Source organism: Crotalus tigris, unplaced genomic scaffold, assembly GCF_016545835.1.
Source record: "Crotalus tigris isolate CLP2741 ecotype Arizona unplaced genomic scaffold, ASM1654583v1 scf7180000024401.5802323, whole genome shotgun sequence".
NCBI lineage: Eukaryota > Metazoa > Chordata > Lepidosauria > Squamata > Viperidae > Crotalus > Crotalus tigris.
In genome coordinates, this window is record NW_024100569.1 from 230,827 (window position 1) to 251,260 (window position 20,434).

Genomic DNA, 20,434 nt, shown 5'->3' on the forward strand with positions numbered 1-20,434 from the left:
CACCCTAGAGACACATGGTTAATGTTAAGTCTAATAATATATAATATTTATTGTATACTTAGTTATTTTAAAACTCCACATATTGAGGCAAACAGATTTCCTACAACAAGCCATATGACAAAATACTCTCCAAGCAGTAGAGAACATCAGAAGGAAAAAAAGACACCCACTTAAAAGCTGCTGGTGTCAAGCAATTCTTTTTTCTGCTTTTGCCCATATTTAAGTGATACAATCTTTGCTACAAAAAAAGAAAAAAAAAGTGAGGGTAGAAATCTATGTTGCCAGAGAGTTGCCTATAAAAGCTGGCCATATTACAAATATTATACTCAAGAATATGTTTCAGCTTTGAGATTATATTATATATCCAGCTGGAATGAAGAAAGCAATAATAATTTTAAAAAAATCTGTAGTAAAATTATGTGTAATAATTTGGCTGTTGGAAACAGAAAATCCAAATGGATTCTGTTTGGTCCTGGCTGGTAATAAAAATATAATTGGTAACAAGCTAATATAAAATGATAGTTCCCAATCTGCCATCTTCGTTAGGCTATCTCATTCTGCAAGAACTGCTTCTTTTAAAACATTTCCATAGGGGATTTAAATTGTATATGTATAATTTGGATGGATATCAGGATTGATGTCGTACACTTTGCCTAATAGATGACCAAGCACATTCTCCATGTTCTTGTGATAATTATTAGTGAGGCCTTGGATCTTTGCTGCAGTTTCTTCATCTATTTTTGTTGATAGATTATCATGAGAGCCCATTATCTGCAAAGACAAAACAAGGTATAATATGTAAAGTAAGCAGAAACGTCTATACATGTTTCAAGAGAACTCATGTTCTTTTAACAGCAGGATGCTGTTATTCAAAAAGTCCTTTCTGAGGGAGTTATCTCTCTTGCCATCTTGCCCCTTGTGGGGAATCTAGGATTATGGGCTAGAGAGGTTTGTGTTGGGTGTGTTTGTGTGTATTTATCTCTCTGAAGCAGCCAAAGAAAATAAAAAACAAAAAAATAGAAGATGGCAAAGTTGTTACAAGACTATCTACAAAGCTAGTGCACTTTGCTACCCCTGTGCTAAATTACCAGTTGCTAAATTGCCAACTTAGTATCACAAGATAAATTGGTTTCAAGGAATTACTAATCAAGGAACCACCAACAACTCTCCCACCAACACTGATAGGGCAAGCCACTAGTACAGGGGTCCCCAACCTCCACGCCATGGACTGGCACCAATCTGTGGCTCACTGGGAACTGGGCCATGCAAGTCAGTGAAACCCCTTCTGTGCATGCACAGGAGGTAGCTAGCATGCGAAACCACACTTTTCCAGTCCCTAGAAAAGCCACTCTCCGCAGAACCACTCCCTGGCACCTGAAAGATTGGGGGGGGGGGTCACTGCACTACTATATAAAAAGAGAGCAAACCCCACACTCTTCTAACACTATATTCTCTAGTTGGGATAATGAAACATCTGCAACAAAACAAAACCGTTTCAGTAGTTCCAAGAAGGCTCCACACCATTTGCACCTTTCAGGTGACCTTGAGACACAGATAAACCTCCAAGTGGCCTCAACAACTCTCTAAAAGAATGCAAATGACCAGCTCTCTGCAAGGAATATAAATCCTTCCATTTCCCACCATCCAGTCAGAGCTGAATAAGCTTCTTGGATGAGAAGCAAAAAGTCTTTAGAGAAAAACAAGGAAGTCCAGTTGCCTCTTGAAAAAGCACCTTTGGGAGAAGGAGAATTAGGTCTCAACTTCCATGCCTTAATTACTAGAGCACTTAGGTCAAGTTTTAGGTCTCTGAGAGGCAGCGTGGTATAGTGATTTAGATGCTGGGTAGGACAGGTATACTCAGATTCAAGTCTATCCTCAAACACTCAGCTCAATTTACCTCATCAACTTGTTATTGTGAGCAAAAAATAATAAGAGGAAGTGCCAAGTATGCCACTTTGACTTCTGAAGGAGAGGTGGAATATTAATCAATCAAGATATACAAACAGTTTTTAAAAGTGATACACAAAGTAAGAGAAATGTCTCCGCAGGCCTCACATGGTTAATCTGGGTTGGAAAAGAATTTGATTTATCTTTTCCCCTGATATTTCAATGTGGGAATTGAGGAAAAGTAAAGGCGATCAGTTTATTGAGTGAATATACTTAACTGTGTGCAATATTATATTGTTACCCATTGTTATAACCATCATTGATGCAGAGATGGAGAAAGTATGTAATTGTATCCTGTAGCATTCCATACTAAGCATGAATTTGCCTGAACAGTATGCACAGGGTTGGGGTTTTGTGATAATTTGTTTTTAATTAACTAAATATTTGACAGATTGTGGTGGAAACAACATTGACCTACCATTTAATTAAATGATATTTCTACATCAATTGAACAATTTAGCAAGGTGATGTTAAAAACAGATGCATACATTCCAAACTGTGACTCCTTTCTTCTAGTTTTGTGCTTCCTTTTCACACCAATTTAAATGTTTTAACCTTACAGAATTCTAAATACACTACTTGGGAATTGCTGCCAAATATGTGGGCAAAACCCTTTCATCATTCTTTACTTTTTCAGAGGGGACCTTCAAAAACGACTAATATGAATGACAACAGATATAAGATTAAATTTTCTACTCATTGATTTTTTTTTTTTTAATGTATAAAAGCAGTGGCTTTTTATGAACTTAATCCTCAGCCAGGGATCACACTGACCTTTGAGAAATAGGCAACCTAATTTTAAAAGCTCAATCAGTTGCCTCAGTCAGTTTAGGTGTCTGGCTAGAGTGGTCAGCTTCTCTCTGTAAGATGGGCCAGATCAGGAAAGAGTCTCCACAAGAGGTTTAGAAATAGATGTTATTGAGATAGATTATAGTAACAGAATCTTGAAAATCTGCTAGTGTTTTATCTTTCCTCCTTCTTATACCCTCTTTGAACCAAGCAAGGAGCCAGGCTGAGGATAGGGATAATAATTTTAATATTATCCCCTTTCCTGGGGTTTAAGGAATGTTTTTGGTAACAATAACAACAATAATAATAATCTATATTTTCTATTATTTGCATCAAATGAATATATCAGGACTAGTAGTTAAGCTTTTTACTTACTCAATAAAGGAATGTGTGCATTTCACATATTTCATATTCCAATGCTGTATGAACAGTCAATGCATATAATTTAAAGTTGTGGAAATAGAATCCCAGAAGGATTGAAAAATCTGAATTGTGATGGAATGTAGTCCAGACTTACAGGATGGAGGGGCTCTTTCACGTTAAGAAAGAGACAAAGAAGCTTGGAACTCCCCCTAGCAGTTCGCAGGGACTATCTAGTAGTTATGCAAATATGCGCTTTAGTTCGGCAATATTTCTGTCTATAGGCAAACAACAATATTCTGAAGCAATTCAGCACGTTGTTCTTGGCCTTTTGGGCCTGACAGATTACACAAAATGTATGAACAATTCCTAATATGTACTGCTTCTTCTTTCCCCAATTTGTGATTTCAGATACTTGAGTTCCATCTGCCATCAGCCCTAGCCAGCGTAGCCCATGTAATTAGTCAGAAACGCCTTGAGGGCTTCAAACTAGAAAGTTTTCAATGATCTAACCTTCCCTTGATATTCTTACTTACTTTGGAATGCTTCCGTCTGAAATCTTTTTCCCTCTGGAGCCTGTAGTGGTCTATCTCTGCTATGGCTTCTTCCTTGGCCTGCTTCAGTCTCTTTCCTTTTCCTGAAAAAGAAGCCATGCCATTTTAATTGGATTATTTTATTTACTGCAGGAGGTCAGACAAAATTAAAACTCAGTCCCTTCCTTAGTTCAAGAACAGTTAGTTAGTTCATTGTCCCCTTTCTTTCAACCCAAACAAAAACCCCAACTTCTTCCTCTTCCTAATTTTTCTTGCCAAGAAGCTATGTATAATCTTATAATTTAACTTCTAGAAGTATACATCAGTCTGTAAAGAGTCTGAATGCTATATAGTCAGGAATTATGCCATAAATTATTTTTGCGTCTACTGGAGAGATTTGAAGAAATCTCTCGGTGTTTTGTTGACCACTGTTTAATACTCTTTTAAAAAATAGATTCCCATAATTTCTTGGGAAGCTTTGAATTGGACTGATCTCAAAGGCTCAAGTGTCTTTGTCACTATCATCTTATACAGAATGACCCAATTTCCTTGTCACATTTAGTTATTTAAAAAAAAGTATATGACTGTCTAACTCACTCTCTGTAAATTTGGGCAGCTTACAAAGATAAAAACCCAATAGAAAAATAATAAAAAGCAACAACCCTCTACCTTCTGGCAACAACAATCAAATAAGACACTTAATCCCATTGTGATTAATGGGGGAGCCAATTTGTGAAGATGATATTCCGCAGGGAGGGAGCCATCACAGAAAAGGCCCTTCTTCTTAATCCCACTAGATGGACCTCTTTAGGAGAGGGGACTCATAGCATCCCCTGCTTCCTCCCTTTAGTGGGTCAAGTAGATGTGACTTGGAAAAGATGGTCCCTCAATTCCCTAAATGGTTTAAATATAGTTGACCTACACACACAGCACTAAACTATAAATAATGAAATACAAATCACAGAGCTAGATTTGTACAACATGATATGTTCAAATTAGACAAATCATTTTATTATCCTGAGCAATACTCTGCTTAGATACCCTATGCCAGTGATGGCGAACCTTTTAGAGACCGAGTGCCCAAATTGCAACCCAAAACCCACATGTATTGTTGGGTGCCGGGTGGGCGTGGCCCATTGGGTGGGCGTGGCTGCGGTGGTAATGGCAGACTGGGTGAGACTAAAAAGTTCAATCAATCAATTCCAACTTTGCAAGATCTTTTTTTTCTCCGCGAGAAGTTGAAATTGATTGATTGAACCTTTTTTTTTTTTGCACATGGTGGCGGAGGCCTAAAGCAAAAAGGTTTTATAAAACCTAGTTGAAGGCCTAGGACTGGGGTGATGGCGCACATGCCCAGAGAGAGGGGTCTGCATGCCACCGGTGGCACACGTGCCATAGGTTCACCACCATGGCCCTATGCTATACAAGAATTATTAGCCTCCCAGCTAAACTAGACAGCAAACATGACTAGATGAACTAATTCTGTAAAATTAACCAAATTTTCCCAGTCTGAAAGTACAAACTTCCTGGTGCCACTTTTAAACATCTGATCAATTAGGGCAGGTCCTGCCTAAGTTTCTCTCTCTGATTGTTAAGCTACTGGCAGCTCCTGCCTCTCTTGTCTGATTGTTTTTTAGACAGATGCCTTCCCCTTGTTCCCCAGGGTAACACACACATTTCATTACAAGCCTATTCTTAATTCATTGACAATAAAAAGTTAATGGATATATTAAAAGAATAAAAGTAAATCCACAAAAATGTTCATATGCATATCACATATAGTGTTCTACAAGGGAAGACAGAACACAGTCCTGACATCTCATCAGGTATAGTGTCTCCATATCAGAATGCATATATCCATATGTGTGTGTATATATACATATATATATATATATATATATATATATATATATATATATATATATATATTAGAAATAAAAACAAAAACGCGACTCTTGGGAGTATTCATATTGTCAAAATAATGATCACCAAGAGAATATCTATCCAAAAATAGAATTTAATCCACCAAGCTTTCGTCAAATACATTTGACATCGTCAGGGTTAAAAGGCAAACACCGGGGGAAGTCTTATATTCAGTTGTTTAATGCCTGTTTCCGGCTCCTGGAGCGTGTCATCGGCCCCAGCTGATCGAATTGAGTCCCAAGCACACCCCCCCCACATCAGCACCTATCCTCTTTCCATAGCTAATTTGCATTCTGTCATACGTTACTCTGTTAGCTGTTTCAGGGATGGTCAGGTTGGGGGTCAGGATCTTTTTTCCTCCCCTGCTCATAATTCCCCCACCATCCCACACACGACTTCCCTTAGGGAGTGGGGGTAGGCAATTATTCTATTTTTGGATAGATATTCTCTTGGTGATCATTATTTTGACAATATATATATATATATATATATTCTGAGGTTTTCACGGGTATTTATATGTAGGTCTTTGGTTATTCGGATTTTCTCCCACGTAAAATTGGAGGTGTCTTGGCGACGTTTCGACGAAGTCCCATTCGTCATCTTCAGGCTGGTGTCTTCAGCTTCGTGCTTCGTGCTTATTGAGTTTCCACCTCCCCTTCGCTATTGTTTGCTAGTGGGAATATTAAAGCACATTTTGAGCACTAACACATTGTAGACATGAAGGTAAAAGTAACATCAAAGTCTAGTGACTCATTTCATAATAAGGGTAATATGGCAACAGTGATGTCCAGCTGATTTTTTAAAGTATTAACATAATGTTTCATATCTTGGTCTTGCAAATTCCAGTTTAGTCAGGTATTTAGGTATTTATGCATTTATTTAGATTAATCATTCTACCTAAGGTTGAAGAATTAAAATGAATCCTGTGAGGTTTTTAGCTCCATATGATGTTCTCTTAAATATGACACTTTAGTAGACAGAAGAGACAGCTCTCTTTCAGATGCAAAAGGGCGTTGTACATTCCATTTTAAGCAGAGTGTAAAGACATGAGATGGTAGAGGACAGGAAGACCTGGAGGAACATTGTCCATGGGGTCGCGATGGGTCGGACACGACTTCACAATTAACAACAAAGACATGAATTTAGGAAAATATTGAAACAACTAAAGGAGACCTGGGCAAGTTCTAGCAGCCAGAAGGAGAAGAATTAATGTTCTTACACTGAGATTCCATTTCCGTCTAATTTAGATAAGAAAAAAGGATGACAAGAAACATTCTGAAAGTGTTGATTGCCCCCTACTTAAGTTATAATTTCTTCCAGTTCTTGAGCTTTGTCTATTAATGTATGTAAAATTTATAAAACACCATCTTGCCTCCAATAATCACATCCTAAAGAAAAACACAACTTCTGAAGAATTGCAGAGTACTCACTGTTTAGAAATCTAGAATGGCTAGAACTATAGACTGATCAGCAGCATTCTGTATGCTTTATACTTACAACCGCAAAGACAAACAATTAGGAATGACACCCAATAGTTTCAAGTTTTCAACTTGCTTTGCAAATAGCCCAGACCACACAGCTTGTATAGTTACATACTATGGAAGAGGTGATAATGCAAGCATGCTTTTGCATTCCAAGCAACATGCAGATATGGGTAAAGGAATTGATCAGACACAGCTATTTTGTGACAAAGCATATGAGGTAAGTTGTTCCAAGTTTCAGTGCAGTAATGAGGGAATTAGCCATATCTGTAGTTAGATGCATTCTATCTAGTCCTGTATTCACATTTATCTGTTCTGCCAGAATTTAGATTAGATGTTCCACTGCTGAAGGGATCCTGTCTCCATAAAAAAGGCAATACAGTGCTGTGTCTGGTGTCCTGTCAATCAGAAGCAATGTCACCAAAAGCAAGTTTATAGAAAAGTGAAGGAAGAGCTGTCATACCACAGTACTGCAAAAAGTAAGGAGAAACAAAACAGTTGGAGACAAAGACTTGGTTTTTGGCATACTGAAAATGTTGCATGGCTTCCTATTGCAGCTAACAGAAGTAAAAATACCCATGGCATTGAAAATGAAGATAAAACAGAATAAGAAATCAGCATAGTTTACTTTTTCAAGAAATTGCAATAAAGTACTGAAACATTGTGGAATAGTGAAAACTAAAGCATTCTTCAGAACACCAAATGTTTATTTTCGTTGTGTTAAAAATAATGCTTAGGTGACTTTTGGTGGGCAAATTTAGAATTTTTAAAACAATTTGTGGACTTTCTTATAAAATGGCTGCCCTTATTCATAAAAATGGCTGCCATAGGAAATATGTCCTGTGAAAAAAATGCCAGTTTATCAGGAGGCAAACTGGTGAAGGGGTCCTTGCCAGTCTAGAATAATATCCAATGTTTATCAAAGATAAGCAAAGCAGTAGGCTCTAATCACTCATTATTATTTTCAGCAAATGCCTCTGGGTTTATGTAGTCTCTAAAAACATTCTTGGGAATAAGCATTATGTCAGAAATTTGTTTGTAGAATTATAGCTTCCCTGAAAAGAAATAAAAAAGAACCTTGGAAACAAAATCACATGGAAGCCAAATGTACATCATAGAAATTATTTACTAAAATCAAATGGCCAGTTATGGTTTAATAATATGACTACACATTATTAAAGATCACATGCCTTTTCTTCTATTCCCTTCCTGTGAACAGGATATGTTTTTGTGTTAACCATAATTAACAATATATATGTCATCAAAAACTATGGTTTAATTTATCTTTGTTTTGAAGAAGCATGCTGAAAGCACTTTAAAAAAACTGGAGAAAGGCCTTGTGACTCCATTGTAATGTTACAATACCTGCAGATTGGAAAGGCTATTGGCATAGCCTTTCATCCTAAATTAAGTGCCTGGGTGTTTCAATAGAGAGCAACATGACTCTCCTTTAATAGAGATTATATATTAGAAATTATAGCAGCAATATGGTACGTTCATATTGTTCAATCTAGATGTTACCTGATTATTGGAGGAGGTGAACTATGGACTTAATGCAATACCTGTCTCAAATTTGGGCCTTGCCTTAATAAGCAAACAATGATGGCTCGGAATGTCCATATAATGTTTTCAGATAGCATATACATGTTTACATATACAACCTCAGGCATACTCTACCTCCAGAGATACAAATAATAGCTGTTTGGATTCATGCTTTGCATAAAACCATATTATTTGGTTTTTTTGAAAGAAAAATCTTCATCAGGGTCCAATCCAAGTCAGGAATAAACAAAATGGAGACTGCTTTAGAAAGAAGGTTGTAGTTCATTGAAGAGCAGAGCCAGACAGAAAATGTGGCTTTGGAAAGCTGACCACATGTAGCTGGGGGCGGTGGGTTTTTATACCTTCTTGGGCTTTTGTGTTTGGAGTTGTTTCCTGTTCCTGTGGCATGAACTTTGACCTGAGCTTTTGAGTGTGTCCTTTTTGGTATTCTGATGGTGGTGGATTAATCCTATTATGTCCTAAAGGTCATATCCTGCTTCCCTGTGGCTGTGGCTGATGGCTATGTCCTGTGTTGGATTTTTTTGGGTGAGCGGTTGTTGTGTTTGTGTTTCTAATCCCATTGGCTCCAAGCTTCCTGGCTACAGTCTTTTTGAAAGGTTTATCAGATCTGCATTTCTAAAAGTTGGCCTACTTGGTTTCTGCTTGGGGGAGGGAGACTTTGGCCTGTCTTTGCCTAAGATTTTTCATTATTCCTTTGTGGAAATATAATATTCTGTCCTTTTTAATATCTCACAAAATATTTCCTTCTCTGGGGCTGACTTCCCACAGTTCCTTCTCTAATTCTGGAAAGCCTTTGTGCCCTGGAGGAAAGTAGCTGTGTTACTTTCTGCTTCTTATCCATGAGAATTTGACAGAGACACCGTTTTCTTTGATATCCCAGGATATATCTGGATGTTCTTTGCTAAAAAATCAGGCTCAAATCTTCACCATACCACAATGAATAAATGGATGCATGGTTATATCTCAGCTTGGAAGCCATTATTAACTCTCATATATTTTCTTTAAGTTGCCATGCTATGTTGGATTGAGTTATGTTACACACTGGAAACTGGGCATGGCACAGCTGAGGTCAGAAATCCTGGATCTGTGTTTTGAGACAACTTTGAATAGAACTGATCAATTTGGCAGTGCATTCTTTGTAAATGAGAACCAACATTCTGAATTAGTAGATTTAAGAAGTGACCAAACACTAAAAGAACTGAAAACTTTTTCAGACCTTATGTCAGTTTTGCTAATGTTGCTTAACTGATGACTAAGTGAGTGATGAAGCCTAAGTCCTGAAGTGAACTCCATTAAGCAATCACTTTGAATATCATTTTGTCTTCAAAAGTACAAACAATCTTCTGTCCATCGATTAATTTCACTTGCCCAGATCTAGGTATTATGTTGAGGTCTTGGATTAGGCAAACTATTTTGCAATATAGGCTTATTTTCCCACCCTTAAAAAGTGCCTTATTTATTGTGGTTAAAATTTAAGATGATTGGGATGCAACATGTTAAGTAACTATTCTGAAGATTTCAGGAGCCATTGTTTTGCCAGCTGAAAATTATAGAGTGAATCCAAATATGTTTATTTAATCTCAATATCACATCCAATATGAACATTTTTGGACTTTCAGCCACAGATATAAAAATGTCTTGAAAAGGGGAATGGCAGCGTTTAATCCTTGAATAGAAATTATAGTTGTAACATCTACTATACCACGCAGATAAAAAGAATCCTATGTGAATCTTGCTTCTATGAAATGCAGAAGTTTATGTTCTGAGCCTCAGGGTTACCTGTGGATCCTGAAATATCCATCCATCCATCTATCTATTCACCTGCTACTTTTTGAAAACTGAAGAAGCTGTATAGCCTTCCAAGGTGATATCTAGCAATATTGAGATGGAGGACAATCAGCACTGAAGAATCATATGAGATTCGAGTAGGGATACATCAAATATTTCTGATGAGATATGTCAAGATCTTTTATTTTTCTCCTAATTCCTTAGATTAGCCTTTCCCAACCTGTTATTCTGAAAACTGGATTGGAATTTGCACAGAAGATTGCTTTTGAGAAGAACTATCCAATTCATTTTGGAAATCCTCTTTGGCATAATTTGTTGGCCACGATATTATTTTATGTACTCCAGCTCCAATTTTTGATGGATTTCCAGTAACACTTGGTTTCATTACTACAGGATATATAGTATGAATGACACTATATAAAAGTTACATATGTTCCCTAAGTAACATCACACGTTTTATGCATAATGACCCAAATTTATTTATTTACAATTTTTATTAGACTACAATACTTCACTTCAAGTATTTCTCACATAATTAAGAATTTTATATGCAATCATATTGCTTCTAAGTTAGACATGACATTTTAAAACTTTAAAAAAATATATTATCTGTGACTACTGAAATTATCTACTAAAATAGTATAAAATACTATAATCTTTGGAGACAAATTCCTAGTGTGTGTTCAATCACACCTGGCCAATAAAGAATCCTATCCTATCCTATCCTATTCTTTGGAAACTGAGTAAATCAGCCAGCTATTTCAGTATAATGGATATTTTTCAATTACTATCAATACTGTAGATATTCAATATCAGGTTGTGTTATAACCAAGTGCATCTGAAGCTAGAGCAAAACCTGTTGCTCACTCAAGGTGAATGAAAAATGAATGGCTGGTTTGGATCTCAGTAATCTTTATTCTCCAAAGCATTTGGGTTGTGTGATTTGGTCATTTACACATATAGTTGATTACAAGGATTGGGATCTAGAATGCTTTCATTCATGGACTTACACAAGTTTGAACACATTTAAAAAACATACTCATGTTCTGAACTCCTCCTCCTCCTCCTCCTCCTCCTCCTCCTCCTCCTCCTTCTGAGCCAACAAGAAATGATCCTATTCTTATGAACATAAGAGTCATGTTTTCAATTTTCCAGTTCAGGAAGGTCAAACCTGTTTCACATTGCAATTAAATCTTGCTGATGGTGGAAGAGCAAGCAGAGTGTACCTCTTTAAACTAGTGCAGGGTGCCTTAGAACTGGTATTTCCTGAAATGCAGAAAAAAATAGTTTTGGCTTATGCCACAGGTTTGCACGCATGTACCTATGAGTCAGTTTTGACTCCTGGCGACTGCCAGGACAAGTCCCTGCATTTTTCTTGGCAAGATAGTGACTGGCTCAAGGTCACCTAGCTGGCTTTGTGCCTAAGGTGGGCCTAAAATTTATGGTCTCTCAGTTTCTAGTCTGGTGCTTTAACCAGTATACCAAACTGTCTGTCTTAAAGATAATTATATCCCCAACAACCTATAAAGATAGGTCAGATTTTCCAAGTTTCACAAAGACAATAGAATAATAGAGTTGAAAGGGAGGTCTTCTAATCCAATCTCCTGCTCAAGCAGGGAGCCCTATAACATGATGAAATTCTTTAAATGCATCTTTATAGAAGCTTAAGGAAACGAATGCAAGAATGTAGGAGATAAAAGAGCTATAAGAGATGGAAGGAGTTTGATCCTGACCGGCTCAAGGTTGACTCAGCCTTTCATTCTTCCGAGGTCGGTCAAATGAGGACCCAGAGTGTTGGGGGCATTATGCTGACTCTGTAAACCACTTAGAGGGGGCTGTAAAGCATTATGAAACGGTATGTTCATATTAGTAAAGTTGGAAGGGACCTTGGAGGTCATCTAGTCCAACCCCCTGCTCGGGCAGGAAACCCTACACCATTTCGGACAAGTGGCTGTCCGGTCTCTTCTTAAAAACTTCCAGTGTTGGAGCATTTACTTCTTCTGGAGGCAAGCTGTTCCACTGATTAATTGTTCTCACTGTCAGGAAGTTTCTCCTTAGTTCTAGGTTGCTTCTCTCCTTGATTAGTTTCCACCCATTGCTTCTTGTCCTCCCTTCAGGTGCTTTTGAAAATAGCTTAATTCCCTCTTCTTTATGGCAGCCCCTGAGATATTGGAATACTGCTATCATGTCCCCCCTTGTCCTTCTCTTCGTTAAACTAGACATACCCAATTCTAGCAACCGTTCCTTATATGTTTTAGCCTCCAGTCCCCTAATCATCTTTGTTGCTCTTCTCTGTACTCTTTCTAGAGTCTCAACATCTTTTTTGCATCGTGGTGACCAAAACTGGATGCAGTATTCCAAGTGTGGCCTTACCAAGGCATTGAAGAGTGGTATTAATACTTCACGTGATCTTGATTCTATCCCTCTGTTAATGCAGCCTAGCACTGTGTTGGCCTTTTTGGCAGCTGCAGCACACTGCTGGCTCATATTTAGTGATTGTCTACTAGGACTCCGAGGTCCCTCTCACAGTTACTACTATTGAGCATGGTGCCACCTATGCTGTACTTGTGCATTTGGTTTTTCTTGCCTAAATGTAGAACCTTGCTTTTTTCACCATTGAATTTCATTTTGTTAGTTAGTGCCCAGTGTTCAAGTCTGTCCAGATCCTTCTGTATCTTAAGCCTGTCTTCTGGAGTGTTGGCTATTCCTGCCAGCTTGGTGTCGTCTGCAAATTTGATGAGTTCCCCATCTATCCCTTCATCCAAATCGTTGATGAAGATGTTGAAGAGTACTGGGCCCAGAACAGAGCCCTGGGGCACCCCACTACACACTTCCCTCCATATAGATGCAGTTCCATTGAGGACCACTCGCTGAGTACGGCCGGTCAGCCAGCTACGGATCCATCTGGTGGTGGTTCTGTCTACCCCACATTTTTCTATCTTGTCAAGTAGTAGGTTGTGATCTACTTTATCAAATGCCTTACTGAAGTCCAAGTAAATTATGTCCACAGCATTCCTCTGATCCACTAATTTTGTCACTTGGTCAAAGAATGCAATAAGATTTGTCTGGCATGATCTATTTTTGACAAACCCATGTTGGCTTTTAGTAATGACTTTGTTTGCCTCTAGGTGTTCGTTGATTCGTTGTTTGATTATCTTTTCCAGGATCTTCCCAGGTATTGAGGTCAGGCTGATAGGTCTGTAATTTCCTGGATCCATTTTTTTTCCTTTTTTGAGGATGGGAACTACATCAGCTCTTTTCCAGTCCTCTGGTAGTTCCCCTGTGTTCCAGGATCTTTGAAAAATATAGTTCAGTGGCTCCGATATCACATCTGCCAGTTCCTTGAGAACTCTGGGATGTAATCCATCTGGTCCTGGCGATTTGAACTCATCTAGGCTGGACAGGTGCTCACTAACCATTTTCTTGCCTATCTTAATTTGTGTTTCTGTTTTGTTTTTTATGGCACTATTTTTGATAGGTTGGTCTGTTTTTTCCCTTTGTGTAAAGACAGATGCAAAAAATGAGTTAAATAGTTCTGCTTTCTCCCTGTTGCTTGTCACCTTCTTGCCACTTCCACCCACTAATGGACCAATCATTTCCTTCACTTTTTTCTTGTTTTTTACATGTTGAAAGAAGCTTTTTTTGTTATTTTTGACTTTGGTCGCAAGCCTTAGTTCATTTTGAGCCTTGGCTTTCTTCACTTCATCTTTGCAGGCTCGGGCTATTTGCTGATATTCTGACTTAGTTATGTTCCCCTCTTTCCACTTTCTATACTTGTCCTTTTTATCTTTCAATTTGTCAGAGAGTTCTTTATGCAGCCATGCTGGTTTCTTTTGAGAGCTGTTGTTTTTCCTCTTTGTTGGTATTGTGCTAGACTGTGCTTTTATTATCTCATTTTTCAAAATTTCCCAAGCTTCTTGAGTTGTTTTCCCCTTGAGGATTCTCATCCATGGAATCCTTCCCAAGCCCTCTCTAAGTTTATTGAAATTAGCTCTCTTGAAGTCCAAGACTCTAGTTTGACTGTGTTCTATTGCTTGTGCTTCTATAATGTTGAATTCTAATATTGCATGATCACTTCCTCCCAGGGTTCCTATGGCTTCAACACCGTCTATCATTTCATCTCTGTTAGTGAGAATTAGATCCAAAATGGCTAATCCCCTAGTTCCCTTCTCTACTTTTTGGGAGACAAAGTTGTCTGCTAGGTTTGCCAGGAACCTGTTTGATCTTCCACTTGGTGCGGAGTTTGTCTCCCAGTTGATGTCAGGGTAGTTAAAGTCCCCCATTACTATTGTGATGTGCTTCCTACATACCTTAGTTAGCTGACTAGCAAAAAGTTCATCTATTTCCTCTGTTTGGTTGGGTGGTCTGTAGTATACACCTATGGCAATGTCATTTCCCCTCCCTTTTATATTGACCCAAATGCATTCAAGACAGTTTTTATCATTGTTGTGCTCTATTTCTGTGGAGATGTAGTTATTTCTTATATAGAGAGCAACTCCACCTCCTCTTTTATTTGGTCTGTTTCTTTTGAATAATTTAAATCCCTCTAGCTGTGTGTTCTATGTGTGGGTTTCATCCCACCATGTTTCCGTAATGGCAACAATATCGTATCTGCCCTCATTAACCTGAATTTCTAGTTCACCCTGTTTGCTGTTCATACTCTGTGCATTGGTGTATAAACATTTGAGTCCTTTGTGAGTGGCCCTGTGTTTCCTTTCTACATAACCTGTGTGGTGCCTGAGTTCCCCTATTGTCTTACCACCTATTTGGTTAGTGCACTTTATGTGGCACTCGCTATTAGAGGCTTCATTTTGCTTGATAGCAAGGTTGGTATTCTTGTCCACACACACATCTATGCTACATGCACTGATAGCCCTATAGTTTTTAAATTGCCGGGGACAGGGTTGTTCCGTGTCAATTAACTCCCTGTCCCCGCTGTTTAGTTTAAATTTCCCTCCAGAAAATCTGTGAATTTATAGCCGAGTAACTCAGTCCCTTTTTTTGATGGATGCAAACCATCTCTTTTGTACATCTTTTGATTGGACCAGCTACTGACATCGTGACTAATATATCCAAAGCCTTCCCCTTTACACCACTCCTTTAGCCACATATTGAATTGTGCTATGCGCTGGCCTTTTCCGTTTTGCTCCTTATACACTGGTAAGACCTCTGAGAAAGTAAGCCTACAGCCTATTCTGCTAAGTTCCTTCCCCAAGCTCTGGAAATCATTCTGCACAGAGAGTACATCTTTTTGGGATAGATCATTAGTGCCAAGATGTACAATAGCCTCCACATCCAAGTCCTTGCTGCCATTCTTGATTATTTTAGAAATACGCTTCTTGTCCCTACTGGCAGTAGCACCTGGAAGACACCTGACCTGTTTCAAAGCCTCTGTGTCCTTCCCTAAATTTACATCCCTTATAATTGAATCACCTACCAGAAGGTAGCTTCTCTTTTTGGGAGCCTTTCTATTCTTTCATGACTGATGTGCAATACCTGATTCACACTTCTCCCTGTCAGAATCTAGTTCTTATATAAGTCTAAGGGCTATGGCTATTGTTAGAAGAATAATAGCATAACCTCATTTCATGGAAATGAAACCAATTTCATTGACAAAACGATTGGCACAGGCCTGCCAAGTGCTAATCTAAAGCCAATTCAGCTACTCTTGCTGGAAAAAAGGACGGGGAAAAATATCACTGCAGCTTGGTGTAGACTAGAGTCTAAAACTGCTATCTTGTTTCTTAAAAAAATTGTTAGGAAACATTGTTGTTTCTCTTTTCTCAGAGCTTATGAGATTTTGTTTGTATTTGTTTTAATGTGCACCTAGTCTGTTATTATATCATGTGTTGTATTAGATTCGTTGCATTATTTATATTAGATAGGTTTAGTTTGCCATTTTTAATGTTCATTTATCATTTTTGTTCCTTTTTTTAGAGATTTAAAGGGTTTTAAAAAATATTTTAAGGTTTTTATGCAATTTAATTTTTGTATTTTTAATGCTTTTAAATTCCTTACACCCCACCCTTGTTATGCTGGTCTTTGACCATAATTAAGGGTGATAGTAATTAGTTTCTCCTGGTTCCGAGCTTTTTTATTTTGTATGGTGTTCATTAATGCTGTTTATATTCCTGTGTAAGCCAGGTAAAGGCTTCATAGGAAGATATCTTCACTGGGCTTCAGTGGAAGCATGGGAAGCTATTCATGGGAGAACTGATACTTGCTATTGGTTGCTTGAACTCAGATGCTTTGTAATTAAGGTTAGTACATCCTTATTATGGGTGTCACCTGTGAACATTTATTTTCATTCATTTTTTGTTTTGTTTTTGGAAAGCACTTTTTCCCCTCCAAAGACATGGGAGAACAATGGATGGTTCTCTAGATATTGCTGAACTACAACTCCTGATAGTCCCTACCAACATGGTCAACTTGAGCATGGTGGGAATCAGGATTTCAGTAGCACCTGCAAGGTCACACATTATGAAGTCATATAATAATGGGCTGGTAACTCTGGAGTAACCAACAGAAGATCGATATCAGCTGTTATTGAGAATGTTATTGGGAATGAATGAAAAGTCTATTCTGGCCAGATTTTGTATTTATTGGTGATTTTTAAAAAGATTCCTAATAAATAGTATAAGAACTCCTGCCTTGGGCAGGGGATTGAACTAGAAGACCATCAAGATCCCTTCAGCCCTATGATTCTATGAAATATGAAGGCAGTGTAAAGCTTTAGTAGAGTGCTTTACTGTATTCTGAAGATATTCTACCAAGCAATACAGTTCCCCAAATTCAAAGAATAAAGCAAATCTGTCATATCACGTTATGTTTCTCCTGGGACCTTTTCTGGATCTGTAGTAGACAGAAAAGGTTTCGGTTGGAGAATGCACTCCAAAGTGAATTCCTGAGAAAAAACATCACATCATCAGTGCACCTCCACAAGGCACACAGTGTCACCATTGCAATACAAAACCTCTACAGAACTGAGACTAGCAAACCCAAATTTTGAATACATTGTCATGAAACATAGCTTGAAAAGTATCCTTTAATTCAAAGTCCATATTGCTGAGTCCACTATTTATAGATTTTTCTTTGGAATGTTTTCCCTCGCAAAATCAGAGAAATGTATAATCCAAAAGATGATTTCCTTTCTCACTACATTTATACTTCATCTCTATTTTATACAATTCAGGGTGGTGTACTTAATACTTCTGCTACCTATTTTCCCACAAAAAAATCTGTGAAGTGGACTGGGCTGAGAAAGAGTAACTGGCCCAAAGTCACTCAACTGGTTTTCATGCTAAGAAAGGACTAGAATTGAGTGTTCGGGTTGCTAGACCACCAACTTCCCCACTATGTGAAACTATCTGTCTTAAAAGTCATTTTATCTCCAACAGTCCATTAGATCATAAAATAAAGGCAGGGCAGATTATCAAGGTTTTCCTCAAATACCTTTTTGTAGAAGCTTTAGGAAGTGAATGAAAGACTCTACAAGTAATAATAGCAAAACCCAATTTCATAGAAATGAAATCAATTTAATTGATAAAAATATTTTTTTTAAAGTCCTGGTAGCAAATGCAGAGTTGCTGATGGGCCCCAATATAATAAGGAGAAAGAGATCTAAGGAAACTAGACATGAAATCTTGTGTAAGGATGAATAATACTTTATAGAAGTTACTGTAGAATAAAATTACATATGGTTTTTTTTATAGTATGTAACTTTCAACAAAGCCTAAAATGTATAATTAGATTAACAAAATGTTAGTAGGTGGATTAAAACGTGATAAATAATATTGGCAATTCAAACAAGTTTACTTACATAGAAGATCTACAAGAACCACTGGCCTTGTTGGCTGAGGCTGATAGGAAATATAGTGAATCAATAGACAGAGGGCAACGGTTCCTTTAGTTCTGAGATGCAACCAACATTAAATCAGAGAAGATTATAATGGCACAGTTGGGAAAGATGGATTCCATTCGCACACACACAAACACAAACATGCCACATATGTTATTTCACTCTCCCTATTCTAGACCCCAAAATGGAAGTCACAATTTTCATTAGAGGACCAGAAAAGAATGTAGAAGGATGATTGTTGATTCACATTAATTCACCCCATTATTAGACACCCCATTATTAAAATGTTGGGAAAAAGACATTGGAGTTAATTTTAAAAATTAATCCAATGGTGAAAAAAATCAAATTACTATAACCTTTAAATGTATTATAACACTTCCTTGCTGATGCCTCTGTGATTTATCTGTAGTTATATATGACAAACATTTTCTGGAGATTTAATAGAGTTCCATCATAGGATGCTACTTACTTTTTTTGGCTTCTTCAAGCTTATCTTTGGCCCGTTTTTCTGCCTGGAGAAGTTGCTGTATTCCCTGAGACTGGCTAGTCATTTTGCCTCCTTGAGTTCAGAAAATGCCTATGGGAACTACAAAGGAGGAAGAAGGCTTTATGGCGTGACACCATATTTATTCAATGCTTCTTCTGTTGTGTCAATAATCAAACCATAAACTTTGCTCTATCCGTTTCAGGATGAAGCCAGATTAAAACCATGGAAGAAAACAAAAAGCAGGTGCAAAGAAGTGGATCAACTGGTTTGAGGGAGTTTCCCCCCCCCACTATAGCTGCCCTCTTCAACATGGCTTATATGCAACCATCAACATAAAATCTTTGCCAGCTCTGTTTGACAGTGATATTTATGCAAGGTTTAGATTAAAAATATCAAGGTAGCAGCATGATTTGAGTAAAGTAAAACTCAGAAAGCACCTGGGTTTTTTCCCCCTTAATGCTTGCTTGCATTGCAGATCTTTTCCTGTGCAGTAGCTGCCATTAGCACAGGCATATCAATCATTGCTATTATATCCCCCACTTCTTTGTTTAATATTGCAGGCATGAGCACATAGGCATGTCAAGATCTCCAAGGTGACTACCATTACTGGGATTAAAAGTCAGGATATATGGATCATGTGATGACATGGTTTCCATTTCAGTATTTTGTATTGTTTGTGCATATTTTTATTTTTCAATTATACATATATGGATTTATATTTAATTTATACCCTTGATTTCTATTCTTGAAACAAGAATAATACAGAAATGATCAACAGTCATTTTTAAAAAGATAAACGTGGTTTTCCAAAAGTGCATTAAAGCACACAACTATATGTAAATATTATGCATTGAGACATTTTTGTTTTGTTTTTTGAAGGTCATAGTCAATAGAATTACACATAGCTAGGACTAGTCCAGGAATTCTGGGAGTTGAAGTCCATGAGTCATAAAAGAGCCGAGGTTGCCTACCCCTGGACTAGTCCAATGTGGAGTGATTGTCCCTCTTCTCCTCTCCCCTGCCCTCATTTACTGGGTCTTCTGCTGCCTGATCGCTCTTAAGGATTAGCCTGTGAAGAAGGCCTCAATAAATAAAGTTGTTCATAACTTTGTCTCTCCTTATAATGAATACCATTAGATTTTGATCAATGTTCTTCAGACTGAAGCAATATATAATTACCATCCTGGCATGGGATGGCTTGAGACCCCTGAGTCACTTTGGTGCTGAAGTAGATGCTGAAGTCATAGTGGAAGAAAGAAAAAGTATATAGTATTTTATCCATTGAGCTCCTCTCCGCTGTCTTTGGGCATATCCAGACATAGCAGAGATTGTGCTGTTAAGGTGTCAGTCTGAATCATATATATATAAAAAGAAGGGCTTTGATTCCATTATTTCATTCAACAACAAGATTTTTTTTTTACTCTTCTCCCATAGATGTCCCTGATAGTATAGTTTCCTTCTTTTGGCAGGATAGTTGTAATGTAGGGACTCACTTAGGGAACTGCAAAGTAGTAGGTAGGGAGCTATGTATTGCTTATCCTGATGGATAGAAGCATTTCAGAATATTCAGTTAAAGAAATAAATTAGAATATGAAAAATATCTGCAGACAAGATTTTTGTACAGCTTCTTCTTCATTGTTTCACCTTTTGGAGTAGAATGTGTCAGTGTAAACTTTTATGTCAAGAATTGGCAACTTAACATAGT

At 37.7% G+C, this 20,434-nt stretch overlaps 1 protein-coding gene across 3 annotated transcripts; it reads right to left on the reverse strand.

The window, feature by feature from the left end:
* Positions 1 to 18: 18 nt before the first annotated feature.
* On the reverse strand, positions 19 to 18,866 carry ATP6V1G3 (ATPase H+ transporting V1 subunit G3). Of its 3 annotated transcripts, none has more exons than XM_039329583.1 (4): positions 18,712 to 18,856; positions 6,059 to 6,222; positions 3,633 to 3,733; positions 19 to 771 (listed from the first exon to the last, which is right to left on the reverse strand). In XM_039329583.1, the coding sequence occupies exons 2-4, from the start codon at positions 6,150 to 6,152 to the stop codon at positions 598 to 600; spliced, it is 369 nt and encodes a 122-aa protein (XP_039185517.1). In that variant the 5' UTR covers positions 6,153 to 6,222; positions 18,712 to 18,856; the 3' UTR covers positions 19 to 597. The 3 variants fall into 3 exon arrangements, with proteins under 3 accessions (XP_039185517.1, XP_039185519.1, XP_039185518.1); XM_039329585.1 differs by having other exon boundaries at positions 6,103 to 6,222; positions 18,712 to 18,855; XM_039329584.1 differs by lacking the exon at positions 6,059 to 6,222 and having other exon boundaries at positions 18,712 to 18,866.
* Between the last annotated feature and the right edge of the window lie 1,568 nt (positions 18,867 to 20,434).

What these genes read in the sequence shown, in the direction of transcription:
- ATP6V1G3 (XM_039329583.1), bottom strand. Translation starts at nt 6,152, where the DNA reads ATGACGAATGGGACTTCGTCGAAACGTCGCCAAGACACCTCCAATTTT. An exon ending in AGACCTACATATAAATACCC is followed by an intron (nt 3,734 to 6,058) that starts GTGAAAACCTCA and finishes CTTCTTTTTCAG; the next exon opens with GAAAAGGAAAGAGACTGAAG. An exon ending in TCAGACGGAAGCATTCCAAA is followed by an intron (nt 772 to 3,632) that starts GTAAGTAAGAAT and finishes TTGTCTTTGCAG; the next exon opens with ATAATGGGCTCTCATGATAA.